General features: G+C 37.9%; 1 protein-coding gene across 1 annotated transcript in view; it reads left to right on the top strand.

Moving 5' to 3' along the window:
- Nucleotides 1-26,258, top strand: part of CDK14 (cyclin dependent kinase 14) — a gene marked incomplete at both ends in the record, with an annotated part of 264,713 nt that overhangs the window by 218,110 nt on the left and 20,345 nt on the right. Inside the window, 2 exons of the mRNA XM_080610617.1 lie at nt 7,499-7,562; nt 20,651-20,699. Coding sequence (XP_080466743.1) covers nt 7,499-7,562; nt 20,651-20,699 — 113 coding nt within the window. The remainder of the gene's footprint in view (nt 1-7,498; nt 7,563-20,650; nt 20,700-26,258) is intronic.

The following is a 26,258-nucleotide window of genomic DNA, read 5'->3' as shown; positions in this document are numbered from 1 at the left end:
GTTGTTGAATTTCTTTTTCTTTTTACCATGCATCATCAGTGCAAGTTTTTTTAATGACTTTGGTAACATTTACAGGGACATAAGGAAGCAAAAAATGCAACCTGTTTTATACATAAGAATAAGAATTTGAAAGTCTGATTTTATCTGTCAAGAATTATGGGCTCTTCTTTAACGCTTCTGAAGAGGAATCATGCAAGTTACTTTTTCTGTAATCTTAATATGTTGCACCTCTGTTACACTGGCATTTTCTTTCTTACCTGTGTGGGAATAATGAAGGGATATTTTGATGACAGTTGACTGAAAAAAATATGGAGTTTCCTATGTAAGAAAAATATTTTTTTTTCTAGAATGCTGTTTTCAGGCTTTGAACAAGGTTATTAGTGTTTTCCATATGGGAGGAAACTGCCTTGATCATACACTTTCAGTTCAATTGTTTTAACTTTGACTTGATGTGGATTCCTGGTTTAGGAACTATATGTAATTTTGCCATTCATTTAATGAAGTAAGGCTTCAATATTTTAATCTCACAATGAATGGACATATGGTCTTTATTTTTCATGAATCCAAATAAATATATTGTTGCCATCTTAGCTGATAGACATTGTTTATTTAGTGAAAAATGAGGTGACTTTTCCATCACAGCTGCGCATCTTGGAATATCCACAGCCTTTCCAAAGTTAACGTGTTCAGCCTCAATCTAACAGATGCGTAAGTGCATTACACAAACTTGCAGATTTATTGTTTCTTACGGAAACTGAACTGCTAAGCTCCTGATGTGAAGAAGTGACTGGTATCAAGGCAATTCCATTCCTGTCTCTATCTTTTGGATATTAAATTTGACACTCAGCTGTCATCCATCGTGCCCAGCAGAGAGCTGAAGGAAGCCTCGCTATAGTTGTCAGTCAGCAGACTCTGAGTCAGCACGCATAATACACAAAGAGTTGTTGAATATTTTTTTAACCTTTTATACAAAGACCAGATGCTAAGCTGAAGGACAAAGTTCCTCCTTTGGTCTTCACTACTACATGTACTTTGTGCTCACTGACACTCTCAGGTGGCAATGCAACAATTTCCCTGATTGTGATTCCTCGGAAGGGGAATGTGGCAGTAGGTGGATCATCTGGACAAATGGCTTAACACCAGAACAGACTGAAAGAGAGCTTCTAGTCATCCAGACCAGATGGGAAATGCCATATTCAGAGGTGGCTCTGAGAGTGATGGAGCTACCATAGTGAAACCCTGGAACTCACTGCAGCTCAAGAGCCATATCTAAAGCAGCAGTGTACTTTCTTCTAATGAAAAGGAAAAGAACTCCTAGATTTTTAACTAAGTTGAAAGCTTCATTGGATATATAGATGTTTTAGAAGATTTTAGCAATTTTTTTTTGTTGAAAAATAGAATATCTGAAGCTGCCAAATCTCACTCAACAGAAAGAGATTACTGATTTGGAAGTGGCTCTGCAATATTTTTCCTCTTTTTATTTCGCTCTCCTGACATTTTTTTGACTAAACTTCGTTTGTTCATCAAGTTGACCTAAAGTGAAAAAACCTGAAAAATCAGCAAATTGCTTAGCCTGATTTCCATAAATATTGTCTAAGGAAAGGCAGCTCATTTGCATGCTGATCTTGTTTTTTCATTCTGCTCTGTTGTTACAAAGCCCTGAATAATACCACAGGCTGCGTGTCCTCTTGCTGAAATTGAAACTATCGCCTTTCTTGAGGATCATCAGATCTAACAAAGTTAAAGCATTATTTCAGTAATACACAACTTTGTGTATTAGGAAGTGGTAGTGCATATAGAAATGCTTGTTCTTTATCAGTTATGCCAGCACTTTGGAAAATGCTGGTGCGAAAGATTTGCACTGCTGCTCATCTCATAAGAAATTCAGATGACTTCTCTGGACAAATTGTTACCCAAAATGACTTTATCACATGGCAGTAATAGGGAATGTTTTTGCATTCAAAGCAGAATACGGGCCAACATAACTAATTGTGTTGGTAGAGTAGCACAATGCTCACCGTAAAATAATGATTCACTTGCACACCGGGGAGCAGGTTAATTAAGGGAATGATGAGTCTTTGTAAAATCAGATGCAAAATGCAAACAACTTTTTTCTTATATTAAAAAATCAAGGCAATGCAATAGACCTTAATGCATTTGTGTTGTGTTTCCTGGGAAATCTTTCTATATCACTCTTGGAGATTTGAACAGCAGGTTCTGTTTTCATGACTTTCTGCCAAACCTGAACAATGTCAACTGGCACTAAGGGTATTTAGCCCTCAGTACCCTGATAAGTTGTAAATCTGTTATTTTTGTATAAATAGATTCCTAACCTTACAAATTAGATTAGAAACTGATCCTGATTTTGAACAGCAAGTTTTAAATAAAGAGGTCATTTTGTCTCATTTGTTAGGGGATAAAAGAGCCCAGAGTGTTGTATAAAGTGTGAAACAACAAAACCCCTGTAGGTTTTGGAGTTTTCTTCACAGAAACTGTAGCTATCTTTGTCTCTGGAAAACACTAAGCCCATTCCGAGTTTGAGAATTTTAGATTATTCTTAATAATAAGATTTAGAAAATAGGATCTCAGCCCACGCAGGTTGAATGTTTACCTTGCTGAGAAGCAGATTATCAGAAGAGAAAGCAAACAAGTTAGTCTTTTTTTCTTTCTCTTTTTCTTTTTTTTTTTTTTCCCCCCAAATAATTCTCGATAGTAAATGAAAGCTTTTTTCCAATATTAAGTTGGGGCTTGATTGCTATGAAAGCAACAGTTATTTTCATGGGTTTGGGATATGAAATGGAAAGAATTAAGTGTTGAAATGTAGAAGAGACAGAACTCCTGGTGGCATGGTTGGGTTGAGAAGTAAGTGGTGGACTGTGAAAGAGTAGTCAGGGCGAGGAAGTCACCTTTTAGGTAGCAGCTCCTGCTGTTAAATTGTTGTCCCAGGCTGCTGTGTCTCCTGTATCTTCCACTTCCATTGATTGCTGTAAGGTTAAACTTGCTTTCCAGCACTGGCTGGACACCAGTGGTTTGCTACTGCCGGCTCCCTCATATAATCAGTTAGATGCTAACCACTGGTTTGGTTTGGATAATCAGTCCTAACAGCTAAGGGACAGTGGTTTGGAGTAAAATCAGGTGACTGTTGGGTTCTCCTTTCCTTCTCCACTTTCCTTTTCCGTGTTGGTCTCAATTCTGTAATTTTGTAAGCCACAAAACAGAGCAGGTCCTTCTGTACCGTGGTGTTACATGTTCACTCTGCTTTGCTATAAACTCTGGTTATAGCAGGTGTCAAAACTCATTACTTTGCATTGCTTAATCCCACCCCATCAAAATGGGATTGATTACTGCTTAGAAGCATCCCTTGCAAAATGATGCTTACAAATGTATTCATGTTGACATATCTGTGGGCAGTGATCATTTAATCTTATCTAAAACCACAGTTGTTTCACTGCTGCCTCTCTCTCTTCCATGTTTGTTGGTTGATAGTCACATATTGTGAATTCCTGTGATGTACATGATAAAAATCATGTGGAAGAAGGATAATCTTTGCCGTGTTTGTACAATGCATTATAATACAGTGTCTGGATCCTTGCCTGAACTACCAAGTGCCCCCGCCTTAAAAATGGTAGGAATTGAGAGGATAGAAAACTGTAGTTGTTTTTATCCTGACTGCTTCCTTTGGACAGAAGGTATAAATACTGTAGGTGGTTTGAGTACTCCAGTGCACAAAACTTGTTTGCAGCTGGCTCTACACTGTAGCGGCAGATGTACTGGAATATTGTTAAAGAAATGGATTGGAAAACTAGTAAAACAAATAATGTGAGTCACATAAGAATAATTTCAAAAGTGTTCTCCTGTCAGGTCCTCTGTTACTGGGCCTGATGCTGCTTTGAAAAACAGAATAATCAATTTCTTAGCTCTGAGTTCTACATTAAATTGGTCTCAGAAATATTCTACCTTGCACTGAAGTATCAGATTTTTTTGCTGGTTTTAATATTAATCTGTGCCTCGCCTATCTATATCTCATCTGAAATAAGTGACCATTAAGAACATACATTTATAAGGATGTGGCTAATTTTCTTATATTCATAAAGTTTCATGAGAGAATATTCCTTTGGTTTGCTAAGGTTTGCGAAACTGAGGACCGTATTTCTTAGTTTAAATTCAGGAGGCAAGAATCTCTGTTTTTAATCCGCGGGCTCCCTCCGGTGGTCTAGGACGTGCTTCGCACCAGAAGCTTGATTGTTGCATAAGCTGAGTAAAAGTTATTTGCAAATCGATTTAGTGACGGTGTCAACAGTGTCTCCTAACTTCTTGTTTAGTTAATGAGAGAATTGTGCTCTCCCTAGTAGCAATAATAAAATGAATATTGGTGTTATAATGAATCAGTGTCGCAGGTCTAGTTTTATCTTATTGGAATGCCAATTTAGACATATTTCAGCAGGGCTGAAAGCAATGAACTTCAAATAATATTTACAAATAAAATCCGTGAACTTGCATACCCAAATAACCACACGGATCCGTACTGTCTAATCGCACTGAGCTATCATCTTTGTCTCTCTGACACCTTGGTGTTCTGCTTTCATCTCCTACTGGTCGTACTATATCTAAATCAGACTATTTGCCTATTGTATTTGATAACGGAGAAAAATGATCTTTGCATTAATAATATTAGGTTAGAAACATGTTAGTATTGTAAACTGCATAACAAATTTGAGGCTCTAGAGTCATAAAGCACACCTTGTAGGTAAAAATACTATCTGTTCAAGAGGTCACTTACTTTTGCCTCATGTTTTAAGCCCATTTCTAAATTTTTTTAATAAATTTTTGGCAGAGTTGAAGAGAAATTTTTGTGTTTCAGCTTCCCAGTCTTGCTTTTTTTTTAACCTTGAATTTATCAACATGAACAAATGTTCACATAGCTGAAGAAGTGCAACAAGTATTCTAAAAATCATCCTTCCTTTAATGCTCTTAATGCATATGTATATTGTAGCAGGCACAATAAAAGAAAGAAAAATTCTTCAGCTCTAAGTGATTGGAGTAGATGACCTGTAGCTTGCCCTGAAGTGTCACAAACCTTCACATACTTGGACGAAAGATTTTCACATTAACTTCATGCTTGTTTTGTGCTGATGTGACTACAGAATATCACAGTGACTCAAGATAAGCAGGTCCAAAAGATTTATTCATAAGATCTGCAGCGCAGGTAGGGGCAGGGCTGGCAGAGGGTTTTGTATATTTATGGCAGTGCAAAACAAGCAGCAGACTGGTGTGAGATGCTTTCACGTGAGAATGTCAGCCTTTTATTTCAGGGCCTGAGCTTATAACAAATACTGAGAACAGTCCCTAGCATTTTCATTTCTGTTAGAAATTGTATGTGAATTTGTAACAAGAAAGATCCCACTAGTGAAATACCGAATTCTACAACTCATTCAGAAGTGCACTTCTAGAACTGCTAATTTAGGTGTTCCTCTTGGCTCCACTTAAAGAAAGCACTGACAGTTATGTCTTACGAAGGAAAACCAGGTTTGGGAGAACTAATTATAGCAATTCTCTCAATATACTTATTACTTGTGCCAAAGGCACAAATGTGAACTTTTCATATGAGCAGAGGATATAAGATGTATGTGAGAAGCATTAAATACTTTGCTGCTAAAAATTAATCTGACTTGTATTACGAGAAGGAGGACAATTGAAGTGAATAGAAATCAAGTATAATGCATTGACCAACCTCATAGCCTTTTATGAGGAAATAACATTGTGGATGGATGATGGCAGAGCGGTGGATGTGGTCTACCTTGACTTCAGCAAAGCATTTGACACAGTCTCCCACAGCATCCTCATAGCTAAACTGAGGAAGTGTGGCCTGGATGATCAGGTAGTGAGGTGGACTGCGAACTGGCTGAAGGACAGAAGCCAGAGAGTTGTAGTCTATGGGGCGAAGTCTAGTTGGAGGCCTGTATCTAGTGAAGTGCCTCAAGGGTCAGTACTGGGACCAGTATTATTTAATATATTCATCAATGATTTAGATGAGGGAATTGAGTGTACTGTCAGCAAGTTTGCTGATGACACTAAGCTGGGAGGAGTGGCTGACACGCCAGAAGGCTGTGCTGCCATCCAGCGGGACCTGGACAGGCTGGAGAGTTGGGCAGGGAGAAACTTGATGAAATATAACAAGGGAAAGTGTAGAGTCCTGCATCTGGGCAGGAACAACCCCAGGTTCCAGTATAGGTTGGGGAACGACCTGTTAGAGAGTAGTGTAGGGGAGAGGGACCTGGGGGTCCTAGTGGACGGCAGGATGACCATGAGCCAACACTGTGCCCTTGTGGCCAAGAAGGCCAATGGCATCCTGGGGTGTATTAGAAGGGGGGTGGTCAGTAGGTCGAGAGAGGTCCTCCTTCCCCTCTACTCTGCCCTGGTGAGACTGCATCTGGAATATTGTGTCCAGTTCTGGGCCCCTCAGTTCAAGAAGGACAGGGACCTGCTGGAGAGAGTCCAGCGCAGGGCAACTAAGATGATTAAGGGAGTGGAGCATCTCCCTAATGAGGAAAGGCTGAGGGAGCTGGGTCTCTATAGTTTGGAGAAGAGGAGACTGCGGGGGGACCTTATTAGTGTATATAAATATATAAAGGGGGAGTGTCATGAGGATGGAGCCAGGCTCTTCTCAGTGGCAAACAATGATAGGACAAGGGGTAATGGGTACAAAGTGGAACACAAGAGGTTCCACTTAAACTTGAGAAGAAACTTCTTCTCAGTGAGGGTGACGGAACACTGGAACAGGCTGCCCAGGGAGGTTGTGGAGTCTCCTTCTCTGGAGACATTCAAAACCCGCCTGGACACATTCCTATGTAACCTTATTTAGGTGTTCCTGCTCTGGCAGGGGGATTGGACTAGATGATCTTTTGAGGTCCCTTCCAATCTCTAACATACTGTGATACTGTGATACTGTGTGATGAGTCAATAAAATCTGCATTTACTAAGAATTTGCTAATTTATGTACTACATCCACTTAAAATGACAACTGTTTGCTGTTCATTCTTGTTCATGCCATGCTCTTGGTCACCTGCTTCACCATCTGTGCAAATCATCTATCCTAGTATCTATTAGATATCTGTTCTTTCTACAGGGATTGGAATTATTTCTGAGCTCAAATATCTAGCCTCTGTGACAACAGCACTCTGAGATATGCAGGTAGCTTGACACTTGTCAGTGGAAAGTAGCTTTAACATGTAATGCTTAAATAGGCAACCTGAGAGGAACACAGCACTGTTAACATGCTTTACTGACTCAACAGGTACCTTGAAATCATGGTAATAATGTAACTTTTTGTACCTTCCTTCCACCCTCCCCCCAGTAATTAAGCTTGTTTAATGTTCAGATTGTAACGTACATAGAGCTTATAGCGAGGATTGACTTTCTGCAGCGCTATGTCTTGTGACGTCTTTTCCATTGAAGCAATGTAAGTCTTTTTCTTTTTTTTTTCTCTTTTTGTGCAAAGGTACTTGGAACACCAAATGAAGATACGTGGCCTGGAGTCCACTCTTTACCCCATTTCAAACCAGGTAGGTTGAAGTACCAAGTTCAACCACGTTCTCTTCTTGGAAATACGGGACACAGATAATTGCATCCCTGCCCGCAAGCATCAGAATGACCTGGTACGCAGTGCACAAACCATAATGCAGTACTTCTAGCCGCTAACTTTTTATTTGCTCATGGTGGTTGGTTGGTTGTTTGTTTAATTTCTTTGCTTTCTTTTGCATTTCCTCCTGTTTATTACAGTGAGCCCTGACCTGCTTGCATTCTTCAGCCACTGAGTATCGCACCTTTCAGATAGGCTGATTCCCAATCAGTATTACTTTTCCACAGACCAGCCTGAACTTTGAGGAATACTAAAGGAAGCTAAAGGGTAAAGACTTTCTGAAAGCTGAAGTTACTTCTAGGTTATCTGCTAGTACCTTTCTACAAAGGTTCAATTTTTTAATGTGCATTGTACTTGAAGTTGTCATATTCTGCAACCATTCTTGAAAAGCTGTTTTACCATCTGGTACCTTACTGTGAGAGGGAGCAGTTTGTTCCCTAGAAACTAGAAGTACAAGGTCAGCTTTGTTATGTATGTGTGTGTATGTATGTAATTACTTAGTCTTGATAACTTTTGAGTGGGGATCTTAGAAATACTGGTTTTTAAACATGCCAAACAGGCAAATCAGTAGGAGACATGCTGACTGTTGGGGTGGTGAAATACTGGAACGGGTTGCCCAGAGAGGTTTGACATCTCCATCCTGTTCAAAACCTGACCAGACAGGGCCAGAGCAGCATAAACTTGTTGAACCCGCTGTGAATGGGCTTGGACTAGATGGTAAAGAGCTGGTTACTAGATGTTTTCAGATGAAGCACTTAATTGGCTCCCAGTATACTAGGATAAGTCTTACCATTTATAACCCTATGACTAAAGTCTGGAAGTGAGTGACAGAATTGACCCAGGAATACAATTTCAGATGTTTCTGTCCTTGCAGGCCTCTCATGAAACTCCTGGTTCTCCTTTGCTGCAGGTGATAATCCTGTCACCTTTTGTCATACACTGTGACAACCTGGAATCCTATGCCATTTAAATCTAATTTCCAAGTTATTTTATAGGTGAACAAAAAGATTTCCTTTTCATTCCAGCCTTTCTTATTTGTCAGATCTGCAGGATCTAACAAAAAAAAAGTGGCTCCATTGGGGCAGCAAAGAGACAGGAGATGTGACAGAGGAGTTGAAAAGGACAAACAGATCTAGGCAGCACTCAGAATCAGAGAGATGAGATAGAGAAGCAAATATATTGTAGGGCATACCCTGATAGTAACACAAAGCCTTGAGAAAAGGGAAGGCAGATAGCTTGCTTTCACATTGGTTTTCAGTCTCTGTTCTAGTGCTGTCTTACTACTGTATAGTGCAATCACACTCTGGTGCTTTGTGGTGAATTAATACATCTTCTTTAACAAATACAGTTTTTCACTGAAATACTAAAACCACTACAATGTTTTTCCCTAAATGAGTGTGTCATTAAGTTTACAAGTTCCTGAGTTTCTCATTCTTGGTACCTATTAAAAGGTGGGCATACAAATGGAATACAAAAATACAGTGGTTTTTAACAGCAGTCCAAAGGCATTGTTTTTATACAATAATAGTGAAGAGAAGGAGAAAACCTAGAGATGTCAGTGCATGCTTTTTGGTTTGGTCTTGATTTTATTCTTCTGTGTGATACAGGAAAGTTTTGAACAGTAGATGGCAGCCAAGAAATTTACTGGTTTCATTTTTCTGTTTGGCTTTCAAGTGTGTTGGGGAATGTGGGTTTATTACCACAGAAGAACATCAGGAAATAAATCCACAGTAGGCACTCCATTAAATCTAATTTTTATACAGGCATTGTGTTGGATGTGCTTTTATTTTCTCCATCCCAGACTATGGATTTTGTCAGCTATGGATACATAATATTTATACAAATGCAGAATGGGGACAGAAGGAAAGATGCCTCCAAGGTAGAAAATGGTTACTCAGTATTTTCACCATTTCTGCACGGTGTGGTCTTTGTTCTCTCTGATCCTTTCCACATCTGTGAAGTATGTAAATATGCAAGTCAGAGTAATTACTATTCTCGCTGGCAATTATTTAATCTTTCCAGGGCTTGTTAATGCAAAACACTGAGCTCCTTAATTCCTGTACGCTGTACAGGTCTAAGAGCACTCCAAAGGAAAAAGACCTCTCTGTATGCTTACTATGTTCTGCACATTTTGTACCACCCCATATCCTTCATGGCCTTGGTAAAAGGATTTTTTAGCCTTATGGGTCCTTATTTTCTGATTTTAGAAATTACAGCAATAGAAAGCGTAATCATAGAACAGTTTGGGTTGGTAGAGACCTTAAAGATCATCCAGTTCCAGCTGCCCTGCCATGGGCAGGAACACCTTTCACTAGGCCAGGTTACTCAAAGCCCCATCCAACTTGGCCTTGAGCACTTCCAGTGATAGGGCATTTACAGCTTCTCTGGTAACTTGTTCCAGTGCCTCATCACACTTGTAGTAAAGAACTTTTTCCTAATACCTAATCTAAATTTCCCCTCTGTCATCTTAAAGCCATTCCCCCTTGTCCTGTCACTACACGTCCTTGTAAAAAGTCCCTTTCCAGATTTCTTGTAGGCTACCTTTAGGTACTGAAAGGCTGCTATATGATCTCCCTGGACCCTTCTCTTCTCCAGGGTGAACAAGCCCAACTCTCTCAGCCTGTCTTCATAGCAGAGGTGCTCCAGCCCTCTACATGGCCCACCTCTGGATTTGCTGGAGCAGGTGCATGTCCCTCTTGTCTTTTAGAGGCCCAAGAGCAGTCTAACTGGACAACCAAATCTTGGCTTACATACCCCAAAACCAAGTAATTGGACATTATGCTGATGAACTGTGGAATGGTTAAAGAAAAACACATCACCTTTGGGATAATACTGGTTTGTGCAGAGCCACTAAAGCATGCTCTGCACAAAGTGCTCACGTCTATGGGCTGGGCTTGGAATTACAGTATTTGCACATCCTGTTAGGGTCATTGGAGCTGTTTGGTCATGCGTACCAGGTTCTCTGTTGGTTCTTAAAAAAATGCTTTCCTTCATGCCATTCTGTACACAAAGGTTTTCTGGCTATGGGAAAGCTGCATTGTCCGCTTCCCCCGATGCTCAGCCAGCCATGCGCCCTCCCTGTTAGTCTGAAAATGTTGTTACACCCTAGAGAAAATTTCTCCAGTGTATGGAACTGAAAAGAGTCTTCTCTACCAACTGACTTCTTCGGAGCAAAAATGGAGGTTAGTGCTTTATAGCACATTTAAGATGACTTAATCTTTTCCTTTCCTTCGCAGAAGAATGCAGGAGAAAACCTGAAGTATCATGCCAAATCTGAACCAATTCCATTTTTCTTTAAGATTTGAGAAATTACTGCATATAAATATAGATTATATGGGTTTAAGTAACTTCTGTGCTTTGTGTGTCTTTCTGAGCTTTGAGACCGATAGCTGCAAACAGTAAGTGTGACAAATTGAGAAGTGCAAAGAGCACTGGTGATGAGGATATCAACATCCACTCAGACAAGGCTTTGATGCTGTAAACTGAGTTGTGTAAGCATAAACATAAACGTAAGGACTTGAACAGAAGTATCAATGATAAATAGTTACTATAATTCAAAAAATGCTGATCACATTAAATGCCTGTGGAGTTGGGAAGCCTATTGAGAGTAGAAACAAAATTTCATTCTGTTTGTTTTTGCATACAGACTTAAATAACTAATTTTCATGCTGTAATTTGATAAGGCACAGTCCTGTGCTGCAGAGAGCAGTTTATGAGGAGAAAGATGTCTGAAAAGCATGGCATTAGTCTCTTCTCTAGCAGAGTGGCCAAGGGTCTGATTATTTTGGAAAACAGCCAGTGCATAAACAACGATGATCTCTGACATCTTAATATGTGGGAGCATTTCTGAGGCTCAATAAGAAATGTGTTCCTAAGTCTAGCTGTGGGTGGCTCTACATCATCTAAACACCTAACCTCAGTGATTTTAACAGTCTGTAATTGTGAAAATAAAAGTCATAATTTGTTTTGCCATTTAAAAAGTAAGAAAACAGCTTGTATTTTATCTGCCTGCTTTGAGATCTTTGATTACTTTCTATCTTATAAATATTCTGAGTAATATGGGAGATGTTAAAGTTAAAAGGTGGCCTGGCCTTTGAGTCTCAGCCTCAGTCCTCTCAGTTTGTCTTTGCACCTGTGCACACAGACACAAATGAGTGGGTCTTCCGGTATTCACGTATCACCAAAGAAATCCAGTCATTCAGCACCACTGTGAAAGTAAATTATCTGCCCTCAAAGAAGAAGGCAGTTCAGGGAAATTATGAAAAAGTGTTAGTTGCTGTTTCATCCAGGTTAGAAACTTCATGTTACAGGTTATTGGACAGAGGCACTCTAAATGATGAACCTGACCCAATGACACATGACTTGGAGAACCTGTTTTCACTATTTATTCTTTTGTTGCAATACTTTAAGAAAAACGTAGATTTGCTGTACTAAACCAGATCCAATACCTATCATGTCATAGGACCAATATCTCCAAGAACAAAATGAAAGTAGGCATCTTCTATGTCTCATCTGCATGAGTATGGATGAAGCAGTATTCCAAAATAAGTTGCTTCCTTACCAGTCTTGTGTTTGAGTCTTCCTGATTTTTGTGTATTAGTCTATCCATTGTCATTAAATCTCCCATTTCTCTTAGTCTGGAGTCTTATCTTCTTTTCCTGTCCAGCCATTTCTCTGAGATTCAGAGTCCTGCCCAAATAATCAAGCAAGATAAGCTTTTGGGTCAACATCTACACTTAAGTTTTCACTTTTCCTACATTCTCAATTAGTCTTTGGGACTGATGATGCGTAACCTCCATCCTGGGAAGTTAAATCAAATTTTATCCGAAGGTACTGTCAGTGAGCAAAGTGATATATGAATATATGAAGTAATAGTGGCCATGAAGAGATGGTACCGGTCAAGGAAAAGTAAGCTGTTGGTAAGGTGAAGAAAACAAGAATGCTTTGTAATGTTCGTTTGGCATCATTTTCCTTATAATACAGTTTCTAGGTGAAAGTATTAAATAAAATACTTACTCTTGGACTGACGGTATAGGAGCCTGAACCTTACTACATTCAGCAGATGATCAGATAAAATATGAAGTCATACACCTGAAAAGGTGACATTATGAGATGATGGAAACACCTACTGAGCACTGGTTTTTAAAATATCCCTAAAGGGAGGATGAAAAGAGTTAAGAGGAAGAGATTCTTCTTAAGGAGAAAGTGGAATACAAAAAGTAACTAGAGCAAGAAAACAGCATTCCTAGGAAATACTGCACAACACGGAGTCTGCCAGAGATTGATGGATATTTTGTGGATTTATTAAAAAGTCATGAGTCTATGACTGACAAAACCACTGCCGAGCTGGTGTTCTGACTCAGGAATTCTGCTTTGCTTCCCAGGTGATCAATAAATATGGATTTGGTTTAGAAATATGATCTGTCTACCTGCATCTTAACAGGTGATTGATAGCCAAGGTTTTTCAAAGGATTAGAGTACGGCTGAGCTGGGAGACTAAACTGCTTTGGCACAAACCCATGGAAATACTGTATATGAGGACATATGGCTTTTCAAATTTTCGTAAGAGTTTTTCACCAAAGCCTGTCAACAATTCATTACATGCTAAATCAATATCTTGTTTGTTTACATCCACATTGATGCCAGTGAATGTTACCAGGCAATGTGGGAGTCTCTGCAGTTAAACTGTTAGAGCAGCCTCTGGCATGCCTTTAGCTCATGCCAACTAGCACTTCCTGGGCATGGTTTGGGAATGAGTACGGGCTCAGGACCATTGCCTGGAAGGAGTTTCCCTCTCCTGTATTGGAGGACTGAGGTGGAAGGGTGCTGCAGCAGTATGCACAGGACAGTAGTGGTGTCTCAGTCAAAGAACAGTCTTGAACCTATTTAAATTATTGGTATAGATGTAGTTGTCAAGAATTTGAGTACTTGAAGAAAGGAGAGAGGGATTTGTAAAGGAGAACTAATTTCAAATTTCTCCTGCTCTTTAGTTTTGGCAGAATTGTAATATTGTTTTCTCAAGTCTGTGGTATCCACAAACCAAGGGAAGAAGAGCTGTTAGTGTTTTCACCATTCTTTAAACAAAATTGCATGAAACTGGAATGTTACTATTATATATGCAAGAGAGCCACGGTGAGCACTGCTAAAAAGTGGAACCATCTAATATGGAAATCCAGTGCTTTAGACAATGCTAGCTATTAAAAATACAATTTCTACTCATGCTCAGTTGGCAGTTTAGAAAACAGCATCTGTTCTTCCTGTTTACATGACCTGGGCTCTGCTAAAGCAGGTGCTTTTGGAAGGCAGGGGGGGAGAGGCCATGGGGATGGAGGTTGGAGAATTGAAGTAATTTTTCTCAAGACATTTGGCATAAAAATTAGCAAAGTTTAATTCGTTATTGTGGTAAAACTCCAGTAAAATCCCTAATTCAACATTAGTGCTGCAAACTGCTTGCAAAATTTGCTTGTCAGGATGGATGCTTGTCTTTGTCTTTTACTAACCTAATTTAAATATGTTTTGGATTGAATCTTTAATAAAAATAGTTTATGAGTCTTACATATCACAATACAGTGTTAGTCACTTTAGACTTTTAATTTAAATGTAAAGAAAACCCTTTTAAAGAAATGCATTAGACTTTTCAAGATATTAATTATGGTGATGTTTAAATATTTGCATTTAAGCTAATCACATTTGGTTTTAAATAGAAAAACATTAATCAAGGAATGCATATTAGCCGTCATGTTGTGATTAACAACATAAAAAATGCCTTGAAGTCAAGCTGCATTTTAAATTCTTTGGTTTACACTAGAAGCTGATTATCAATAGTGCTAAAAAGGGGCTAAAAAATCAAAATGTAGTCTGCTTCTAATTTCATATGTAGCTTTTCATGCCTATTCTAGGTCCTTTCAAGACAAACGTGGCAAAGGCATAATAGTTCATGTGTTTTTCCGACTGATAAAAGAGAAAAACCCTTCTTCTTCTTTTATGTTACTTAAAATGCAAGTGCTTTTTTTTCAATTCTCACAGCAGACCAGTGGTTGCTTCAGTGGTCTGCTAATAAGCTCACTAGTGAGTTCTACTGAAATTCACTTCTGTTTGAACCTGCCCTTGATGCAGGGTTGTCGGATGGAGCATGTTTATCAGGCAGATAATGATGTTTGCAGTAGAGAGCATGTAAGTATATATATGGGCACACAAGTGAGTATACATGTATAACAGTGTTGCTGTAGAGCAGCTGTCTAAAGGAAATGAGAAATAAAAGGGAATAGAAATACTTTCTGTAAGGAATAGAAATACTTTCTGTAAGAAATAGAAATACTTTCTGTAAGAAATAGAAATACTGTCGTTCCTAAGACCACTTAATACAGCTGGGTGTTATGGATGAGCTTTCTGGCACAGGTTTCTTTTCCCCCTTAAGTCTTCAAGCTGAGTACAGTTTGGAACAGTTGTTTTAAGAACATAATTTTATTGATGCATCAGGTTTGTCTAATCAACCAGCTCAAGAAATTTACTCCCCCTCTTCCCTTTGGTTGCTCACTTCTGCTTCCATTTTGCAGTCGTTATGCCAGCAGCTTTGTTGATGTTACTGTTTGTGAGGCACAGCCCTAAAAACTTCCTTGGCACACAAGGCATTGAGTAAGCTGTGCTGCAAGGTCTGAAGCGAAGAGCAGCTCAAATCCATTTACTGACAGCATAACATTTGTGTAACCACCACCCATCACCTCTGTGTGGGTTGTGTGTGGTGCCCAATATAACAGTGAATCTTGGCTCTGAGGCTGGGCTTCTGAAGGTGTGGATGTAATACGTTAGCCTACTCCTTTTCTATACTCTTTTAAAATTTTAAGAGTGCATGGTTTGCTACAGGAAGATACTGCAATTGGTACTTCTTTCCACTAAGGAATAAGAATACTTTACGTTTGCTCTTATTTATGAAATCCTGTCCAGGGATCTTTATACACAGCATTTGATTACGAACATGCCACTTAATTAATCAAGATTTCTCTAACTTAGCCTTCTAAGAAGCAAATGGTAAACACTCTTAGGTGCTGTGAGATTTAAATAAAACCAAAAATGTCTTCTTTCGTTTCACATAAGGAAAAATCACCTATGCTAGTGAAATAAGCACCGACAGAAAAAGCCAGTCTTTAACTGGCTTTTTAACAGCAATACATGGTTGCTAGCAAGGATGATGACTGTATATTTGGGATAAAAATGCAGAGGATCAGATGTTCTTTCCTGAATTTGTTCCCAAAAGATGTACAAATATTTAAGTGTTTGCATAAAGGAAATTAAAATCACACTTTTTACTTTAAATTTTAGATGAGCTTACTGTGTCGGTCTGCCAGTGTTTTTATTCAAAATAAGCACATTTAATAATAATAATAATCTGAAAAGATTTGAACTCTAGTGTACATACAGTTTGAACTATGAAAATTCAAAATACAACTGAGATCAAATCTTGATCTGTAAACATACTGCTTTTCAGGCTTCTTTAATCTCAGTGCTGATGCGAATGAGCAGCTGCCTCAGGAAGATGGTGTGCTTTGTGTTCTTGAGTGACTTGCGCTGGAGGATGGTTGTGTGAGTGGGTGATTATGTGAGCGTCTGCATTTGCCTTTCAGTTCTGAGGGAGGGGTAGTAAGTTTACACTACATGGCATTTCTTCCACAAGGTTGGACTGAGATTTGAACGTCCTGGACTGTTGCCTTTCATAGCGTATGTCAGGCAAAGGGTTTTTCTGGGGAGAGCATTTATGGTAATTCTGCAGTATTCCCAGGATCTTGCATACAGTCAAAATCTACTGACTGATGTTACTATTTTTTGTGATTGAATCAATGGGAGCATCTGAAAAACAAATACCAGAATTATATGTTGGAAGTATCATAAAATGTAATTTTGTGCAGTTGGTCCCAGTCAAATATGTATAGCTTTAGATTTGTTGTATTAAATCCATCTAGTAGTAAAGGACAGAGGCATTCATTACAGGTGTGTGTGAGTCATTCACTCAGACAAGTAACTCAGAAGTAAACCTGGGGATGTAACAGAAGGACTGAATTACAGCCATTAATTGGACACATTTAGGAGATCCTCAGATAAAAGTTGTGAAGTTATGTTATCTCTTTTTTGCCTGTGTTGTGACTGCAAGATTGATGTTCTAGGTATGTAATATTGTGGTTTCATGATTTAGGACTTTTAAAACCCTGCATTGTGATGGAGAAGCTGAAGAACAAGACTATTGCAGCTTCTCTGTTCTGGCAATTCTGAAATCAAAAGCAGCTGGTTTTGTTACTCTCTTTTTTTGTTCTCTAAAGAAGGATAAATTCAGGAAAGTACTAAGAACTGGCACGTACACAAGGCAGGGCTTAATTACTACAGTAGTCCCATCTAGTTACACTGTCCAAGAAAGTTAACAAGACTCTGGTTGGAGATATGACCACAGAATTGTGTAGAAATACGTGAGCTGTATTTTATTGATGTCTTTTTTTTTTTTTTTTTTTTTTTTTTTTAATACAAAAATTAAGTAAGGAGCCTCTAATCTGCTTGGAGTAAAGGGGAAAGAGTTGATACCAGTAGTTAGGGGAAGCATGGTCTGCAGTCACGCAGCATATAAATGGAGTTTGAAATAAAGGACTTGGGACTAACATTTGCCTTTCTATAGACTGGGTTTCACCCTATCATTTTTCCCCCTAATTTTCTCTCTCCATGACTGATAAATATGGTGTGTAAGGTACTTATTTAATGAAGGTTTAGCATAGAGCAGTAGACAATAAAGTAGGAAGATCCCTTTGAGAAGTTTGTTCATTTTGCTTATGCATGTCCCCTGTAACAGCATTTACAAAACTGGTTCTAGTGTATCACTTTTTCACTAAAAACTCCTCTGGCATAACAGTAGTTCTTGTTTCTTGCAGAACTGAAATGGATCTTTGGACATGAAAGCCTTAAGGCAATTTGGCCAAGAGATTGACTGATATATTTTCCTCCCACAGTGAAAACAGTCTAAAACTCTCACAGCCCAGTCAAGAAAATATGTTGTATATGGAAATTCTCGACTGTTTTAAGTGAATGTAGCTCTGCTGAAGTCTGTGTTGCTGTGCCCGTTTGATCCAGCTCAGTATCTGACCAAAACATATTGCAGAATGACAGATAAAATCAAAATCTGTCTTTCCCCAGGTCTAGGCAGCTTTTCAGCAATGCTTCAAGTCAGGTCAGTTCTCTTTCCACCCAGTACTTTTCTGCACCAAAATAGATTAATGTGCAAATCTGCACTTTATTAGCTGATCTCCCATGTGTATCTCAGACTTGTTATGCAGCACTGTCTAGCTGCAACTTATTTTTCAGCCTTTGCCATAAATGAATGGACAGTGTTGAACTACTTATAAAGTATAGAAAGTCTTTATTTTATTCCCGTTCATGTAGGTAAGTATCTGCTTGCATATACATTTTTAATGCACATTTGTGCATTAAAATTGAATTTGAAATTCAAGGGTGAGCTAAGGCCAGTGCAACTTGGCTATTAACCTTACTGAAGCTCAGGCTTTTCCTCTGGAGAGCAGAAGCTGTATCAGTAAACAACAGATACAATTTGAATTGTAATGTTATTCTCCTTTGTAAGTTTAGGTTTTACTCTCAATGCCAATATGATGCTTGAGCTGCTTACTACAGAACATGTACTTCAGTACAGAAATTTTCTTTGTGCTGTTGGGTATTAAAACATAATCACAGGCACTGACTCCAGTGCCATGTTACTAGTACCGGTCCATGGCTGCATCTAATAATGATCCTGACTACTTCACCCATTTAATTTAAAGACCTGCCTCAGGGCATTGGCACATCTGTAGCAGATGCATTGCATGCATTGCATAATAGAGATAAAAAGAAACTGGCACTTCCTACAGTTTTAATATGAATGCCTCAAGTGTGATATGTTATTTTGTTGTAATATTTGCACACAGAAAATCGTAAGGAAATCTCATCACTTGCACACACTTACAATGAAACGTATCAGAAATAAGTTCAAATATGTTAAGAAATATGCATAAAATTAGAAATAAAAATACTTCATTTGGAATGATATATTTACAAAGCAATAGATTTTTCTATTAATAAAATGTACCACATTGACTATAATTTATATCTTACAATATCCTAATCCTAACAGCAAAGTTTATAATGCTGTATGACACAGTTCATAAAAATTCAATCTAATAACTTTACTTTGTTGAGAACTGTGTAATGATGGCACATCTGTGAGTTGCAGAAAGTCATCTCTTTTCTTAGATAAACTTCTTTATTCTGACAGAGGAGTCATCTGGGTGCTATTTTAATGGTCATCTACAGTAGTCAAATACTTTGCAAACGCAGAAATGTTTTGTTGGTAATGCCAAAAAAACCCAAACCCAAACAAAAAAAAAGAAAAATTAAAAAAAAACCCACAAAAAAACTTTTAAGCTTTTGTTTCATGCATTCATCCACATCTAAAAGCCTTTAAGAGTATGACCATGTAGTTAGCATTTGTTGGTTTTTGCTAAGAAAGTTACTTGAGTAACTTACATACAGTATTACATAAGTGATATTTATAATTTATATCAGTGCTAAAACTAGTTATAGTCACGTAGCTTCCAGTTTTCAGTACCCTTGCCAAACATATCTAAGAAGGAGTGATTTCATTGCTTTAACTGCATCAGTCTGGTTAAAGCAACAGAGTTTGTAAGTGTGAAGTGGCCCTCAGAGTTTGCAGGTCTGCTGTGTAATGAAAACTTCCAATAGTGAAGTCAATGACAGTTGAAGTTTTTGCATACATCTTTCCAGTTAAAGTAAAAAAAAAAAAACAAACCAACAAATCGACCAACCAAACAAGAAAACCCCACCAGGTGTAACAAACAAAATCATCCACATTAATGCTAGAATTTTGTGTGTACCATAGTTTTGGCATCTTTAGAAGTGAGTATGTGTGAAGCATATATGACAACTTTAGAACTGATACAAGCAGAGTATATAAATGCAGGAATTTCAATACAACCCCACCCATTACATTTACAGTTGTTTGGCACAGTAAGATGCATGACTATGTGTGTGCATATATGTATGTAAAGTACTGTTGTAAGTGTACAGTGTGCCTGTTAAATGTCATGCTTATGGGTGGAGAGGAATCAAAATTAAATCTTGAGATTTCATGGAGTATTTTGTAAGTTGAGGACTTCTTCACAGCAACTAATGCCATAACACTAAGGTAGTTGAACAGGGCAAGTACCAGTCTACGTGTTAGGATTTCAGTACAGTGAGACTTCATGGAAAATGTTATTATATTCTCCAGCTGTTTTGCATTTGTTTCTTCCTGAGAGGCACTTAGCTCCTGTTCAACGGGCTGACAGAGTACTGGCTCTTCACTTCAGCAGCAGCTTTCATAGCATCTTCCTCTGCCAACTAGAGTCCTGCTGCAGAGCAAACATCTTCAATATGAGAGGGAAAGTACTTATATCTGAACTTAAGAAATAATTTTTTGAGTAAATAAGTCTCATATTTGTTAGTTCTGCTCATTATTTGCAAGTGTTCTTTAGAAAATGGACTTCTATGTAGCCATTATGTTTTGAATGACTGTGTCTTACTCTTACACCTCCTGAGAAGCATGAAAACATGGCAGTGAGGTCAGAGAATTGTATTTGTGATGAAGGAAAAAAACATACTAGATTTCAGGCTTCTTGTTTTTCCCTAGCAGACAAATAGAAATAATTGTAAAAATTTCCATTTCTGGTGATGCCACAAGTAAATGAGCTTTAGGTCATGAAGGTTTGGTTTGGTTTGTTTGTTTTAACAAGCTGGGGGTCTGTTGGGGGTTTTGGGGTTTTTTTCTCCCTGTTTGTATGGCAATTGCTCCTATGCTAGTTGGTTTCCCTGTCTTGGGACTTGAGCTGATGAAATGATGAAAACTGACAATAGATAAGTATATTTTGGGGAAAAAAAAATCTTGGTTTTAGGGTAAATAATTTATTGTGCCTCTTCTTTTTCTTGCAGAACGCTTTACACAGTACAGCCCTAAAAACCTTAGACAAGCATGGAATAAGTAAGTTGTTTTTTCTTTCATTATTATTTTGACTTTTCAAGGATATGATTCATACCAAGCTGAAATTATCATAGTTGACTGAAAATGTCTATCCTTTTGAATTACAGTACAAATATGGAATTACTGAAGTATTATTCTTTCCTGCTTCTGCTGGTTTTGAATATTTTTGAATTGCCAATTACTTGTAAATATTGAGAAACTGTATAGTGTCCTATTTTCATCTTGGAGATGTCAGCTGGCAAGTGTATTGAGCTCACTGAGAGATGCAGTGTTACTGCCTTGGGCCATCAGTTTTGAATTTTGTTTTCCTCATTCATCTGTAACAAAAAAGAGACCTTTAAATAATACGGTTTTAATCAGTTTTTGAGTGTTGTTTCCACATAGTCATCCCCTGTTGCCAGGTCCATCTGGTCATTGCTGTAAGCTGATAACCATACCAGTTATATACCAGTTATATTTTAATTATCACAACTGAAAAAAATCAATGTGCCTTTTTCTATTGTTTTTTTCCTTTAATGTTTCCTGAGTTTTTACATCAGATGGACATTGATATAAAGGTATTGTGCTCAAAAGCCAGAAAGGTTGCCTAATAAACCAGGAATGCCTAATCAATCATCTCTGTAAAGTTTACTAGAAGATTTCTCAGCACATGAAGAATCTTTGTACACAGGATATTTGGGCAGCTCTGTATTTAGTGATTAATATCTCATATTTTGAAGAAAGCATACACAGTTGCTTTCTTCAAAATATATGAGTTGGATGAGCAGGGTAGGAGCTATGTCAACAACTTGTCCTGCTAGAAAAACTGTCAGAGTTTTTCACCACTCTCTTTTCACTGAAATATTTTGCAATCAGGCTAAGCCTTTGCTGCACCAGAATTGCTGTTTTCTTTCCGATACTCATTCCGAATTTTATTGTTGGTAGCAACTGGCTGTCTGGTTGGTAGTTTTCCAGGCAGTTCAACAGACAGCAGGAGTCTGAAGTATCTCCTCCTTCAAGTTCACCACTGAAGCTGAAAATATTAAATGTTTTGGTGAAGGAATGTGTTTATTATAAGGAAAAAAGTTACTGATAGGGTAGAAGTCCAAATCTTTTTTCAGTGTCCTAATTTATTAGTAATGGAGTGTGTCTACAGCTGTAAAATTCCTAACATGATCACTTGCCTAAAATGTGATGAGGTTTGTATTTACTTTGCTATTCTATTATTTTTTCTCCATTTGCTCCTTCCCAAACCAATTTGGTCCAATGTTTTGGACTGAAGCACAAAGGCATTTTTCATTTTAAAGCAAACAAACAAACCCAACAACTTCTGAAATTGTGGTTAACTGAGGGAGGAGAAGTCTCTTAATGTAATATGACCCTTAGCTAAAATTAGGTGTTAGTTGTTGGATGTGATACCAAAAATGTTAGTTCTTTGAGTCAGAACCTGTATGTCTGCAGAGCCAGGCATCCTTCATAGGTGTTCTTCATGACTCTGTACTTGCTGTGCATAACTGCTGGGTCCTCCATGATTACAAGTAACTTTCCGATTCCTGCAATTGGACACATAAAGCTGGCACTGAAGCCAGTGCAGGCCATCACAAAGGTTACGTGTCACCTACCTGAATTAACTGAATTTCAACACTTGAGAGGAAAGAAAGTTTCTGGCTTTTTTAAATCAGACTGGAAACCTAATTTGGTGGCTTTTATGGAAGAGTCCATCTCCAGTTTAGTTTAGAGGGATGAACAGGAAGATCAATGTCACTTATAGTTGGCTTTTGTGAGTTTTGCCTATTCCTGTGATCCTTACAGGCATCTTGCAGTCTTTGACTTTACTTCAGTCTTACTGCTTGGAATAATGTAATTCCCTGAAAGTCATAGCTTTCATTTTTAAAAGTCAGTCACTATAATTTTCTATATTCTGCCCTTGAACAATGAACAAACTTGCAAGTTCATTTTTTCTTTGAAAGAAGTTAATGAAATCCAAAAGCTTGGAAGAAGCAATTATATTGCAACATAGGCAATTATGTCTGGATTGGGAAAGAGGGACAAGGAAACTAATATGCATGTGAGTGTGTTTGCTTGGGGGCATATATTTCCGTAAGTAATGTGAATAGATTCTGACACTCTGTTCCATCCATTCTGCAGGATTGGACTGAATGTTTCGCTGCATTTTAACAGCAGTTAGACCCAGCACTATCTCCTCTACATGAATAAGTACAATAATAACTTGAATTTTAAAAGTTGCTCTTATTTATTTCTTTCAATGACATTTCATGAAAGTTGTTTTCATAAAACAAACAAAAAACCAAAAAAGGAACAAACAAAAAAACCCCTACACCAACAAAAACTAACACACACCCCCCCAAAACAAAACAAAACAAAAAATCAAAACCCAATTTGCTTAGAACAAACCCTCAGTCTCTGAGATTTCATAACTGACACAAGTTATGATCACATCATAGGCCGACTCAAAGAAGTCCTGAGCTTTTTAACATCTGGGAAACCTCTTCAAAAATATTTATACAGTTTCAATGCTTCATGCATAAAGAAGGATTTACAATTTCTCAGCATAAATGAAGGGATTCAAAGAGTGAAAGCAATGACAATGCACAGAGTTTAGTGCTTCATATTGCAGTTCTACTACAATAGGAAATATTCAGTGCCTCAAAATTATGTATCATTTACATTGAAAATGTAAGGATTTTCTCTTTTTCTAGTGTGAATCTTTATTTGTGTGTTGTATTAGAGCGCTGTTGCTTGCACAGCTGTAGTTAAGGATATACAAACATTTCTGTTACAGACATCATATGCCCAAGGGTTTATAATTCAGCTATAAAACTTAATACATGGACAGAGTGATTCATTCTAGATTTTTTCTTCCTTTGTTAGCATGTTTCAAAAAGCAGTAATCTTTGATCTTTAAAAAAAAAAAAATCCTTTTAAACTTCCCAATTTAATTTGTTGAAGACTGTTGATGTCACAAAAATGTCCCATTTGAAACAAAATTGGTTTTAGTCTAGTTGGGATAAACATGAGACCTAAGACATAAAGCCTTTTGTTTTTACATATGTATTTATTTTGTTGCAGAGTTACTTCCTCTCGACATTACAGTACCTTTGAAAGATACAGCTTAAAAACCAGTGTTTGTGGTCTTGGAAAGATTTATGTGTGTGCTTAAGCTCCTCTGACATGAAGCCCTGTTACTGCATTTTATAAGGGAGAATATTGAGATACAAAAAAAAACTACGGAATTTTTCACACAGAAACCGCCATAGAAACTTTAAAACAGAGCACAACATTGAACTTTGTGCTCCCAAAGTGGAAGAGAGCACCTTTAATTTTATGAACACAATAAAGCTTTCACTATCTACTGTTCCATCTTTCAGGCACAGTCTGGCCCTTTATCTTGTTCATATATATGTTTTGAGGTCCTGGCATGGAAGAGTGAGAATATGGGTTTAGAAGTCTTCAAAGAGACTCAGTTTATGTAAGGAGTGGTTAGTAAGAAGGGAGAATAACACTCTTCCAACATCTACAGAGCCAGCTTCATGTCTGTCAGGGCAGAAGGAACAGAGGCAAAAAACTGCAACACCAAACCTTCCAAAAAGCCACAGATGGTATATTGGAGGCAAAATAATTGCACCTGATTGACTACACTAGCTTTCACGAGATGTGAATTTTAAAGGCAGAGCCAGACAATTTAACAATGATGGACACAAGCCAGTGGCTCTTTAATTCCTAGTCTAGCTGGAAATTGGCTAAAAAGTGTGGATGTAACAGCAGTGACAAAGTGAAACCCAGCAGGCTCATTATGTAATAAGTCAGATCCCTAAAATTCTTAAAATAGAATTGGTCACAATAATAGAGACTACTTTTGGGAAGTGTACTTTTGGGAAATAATGTATGTATCGCTTATAGTGAATTAAGTTCTTTGGAGACTTTAACACTGGATTTCTTCACTGGTTGTCAAACTACCTAAAGATTATAAAGAATATTTTCTAGATAAGAAAATAATAAATAGATAATAATAAATATAATTATAATAAATAATAAATAGATAAGATTTTGTAAAAATGCTTATAATGTTAGGAAACAAAACTTGCATTGACATTTGCTTCTATCTAGTGTGAAGCTTCCCCTACATTGCATGACCTAACATATTGTGGAATGCGATTATAAAATACTGGTCTAAAAAGAATTAAGATGTGGTAATCTGATCTTCCTATAGAATCCATAATGAATTATATTTTAACCCTTTTTCCTGAACTTTTCTGTTCAATTATTTCTACACAATAAAAACCAAGAACAGCTCTGCCTTCAGAATGCAATGCAACCTCTTTCAATTTGTAAAAGCTTCTCCACAATAATAAACCCTTACAGAAGAATAACAAAAGAGAACTAATTATCCTTGTGTATATTTGGTAGGATATAAAAAGCTTTTTCAGATCCTTCTGTCATAATGGGTTGTATTGTGAGAAATTAGGTTGGAAAGAAAAGGTGCAGTTGAAAACAAATTCTGCTCTGCATAAATAGAAGTACTGCTTCGTAAATCCCCAACATGGCAGTATTTATTATATAAATAACACTTTATTCTCACGGCCAGTCCCACTGCTGGGGATTTCTTCCTTTAACAAGATAGCCTCTGTACTTGAGAACTCCCCTCCTGAGGCCAGGGTGTTTAAAAGTTGCATTCCAGGATGGACTGGCCTATTTTGGGACTGTTATTCAGTGAAAACTTCCTGAAGAAAGCAATTTGAGTGAACAGAGACGAGTCCGTGTATTTTAGGTCTGTATTTCATTTCAAGAATGACACAAACTATGGAACTGTTCAGAGCTGAAACTTGAGAAGGATTTTTGGTTTGGGGTTCTGTTGTTTGATCGGGGCTTTTTTAAAGAAAATCTTTGCCTTAGTGGGGTTTTGACTAAAGACAAAACTCTTTTCTCATTGTCACTTTTATCCCCTTCACCTCCGGTCTCTTCACCAGGGTTTCTCATTGAAATGTAGTCTGTAGTGCCACAGAAAGAATATTCAAGCTCTCAAGCACAGCAGGAACAAAAAGCTTTAGTGTTGTCATTGCTAAAACCTTTCTGACGGATACAACTAAGCGATGACAATTTAAAGCTATACCTACGCAAAAGGTGGATTACATGTGTGCGACTGCGTGCAGTTTGAGTATATTGAGGTTGCACTTGAGGAGTGATCAGGAATCCTGCTGTGGGGGGAGCATGGGTGGAAACCGGACACAAAATGAACAGATTTTGCACACTTATGGTTTAGAGGCACATGAACCTGCCTCTGTCTCCCGATTTGCAGTGATACTGTTGTACTGCAAACAAACAAACAAAACATTTGTAATTTCCCATTTTGTTTCATATGTCACATAAATACTCCTTTATCAGTAGTTACCTTTTGCCTGAGGGAGCTTAGGAATCCCATCATGACAAAGCTACCACAACCTGCGGCACAAACAAGAAGCCATTTACCAGGATCAGGACACAAATTTATTACACACACACAAACCCCCAACTTCCCCATCATCCGATCGGTTCTCCCGTATCAGACACTCAGCTATCTCC

The sequence above is a fragment of the Psittacula echo genome (genome assembly GCF_963264785.1).
Source record: "Psittacula echo genome assembly, chromosome: 2".
In the NCBI taxonomy this organism is placed as follows: Eukaryota; Metazoa; Chordata; class Aves; order Psittaciformes; family Psittacidae; genus Psittacula; species Psittacula echo.
Note: the sequence above shows the minus strand (reverse complement) of the source record. Positions and strands in the feature narration are given on the sequence as shown.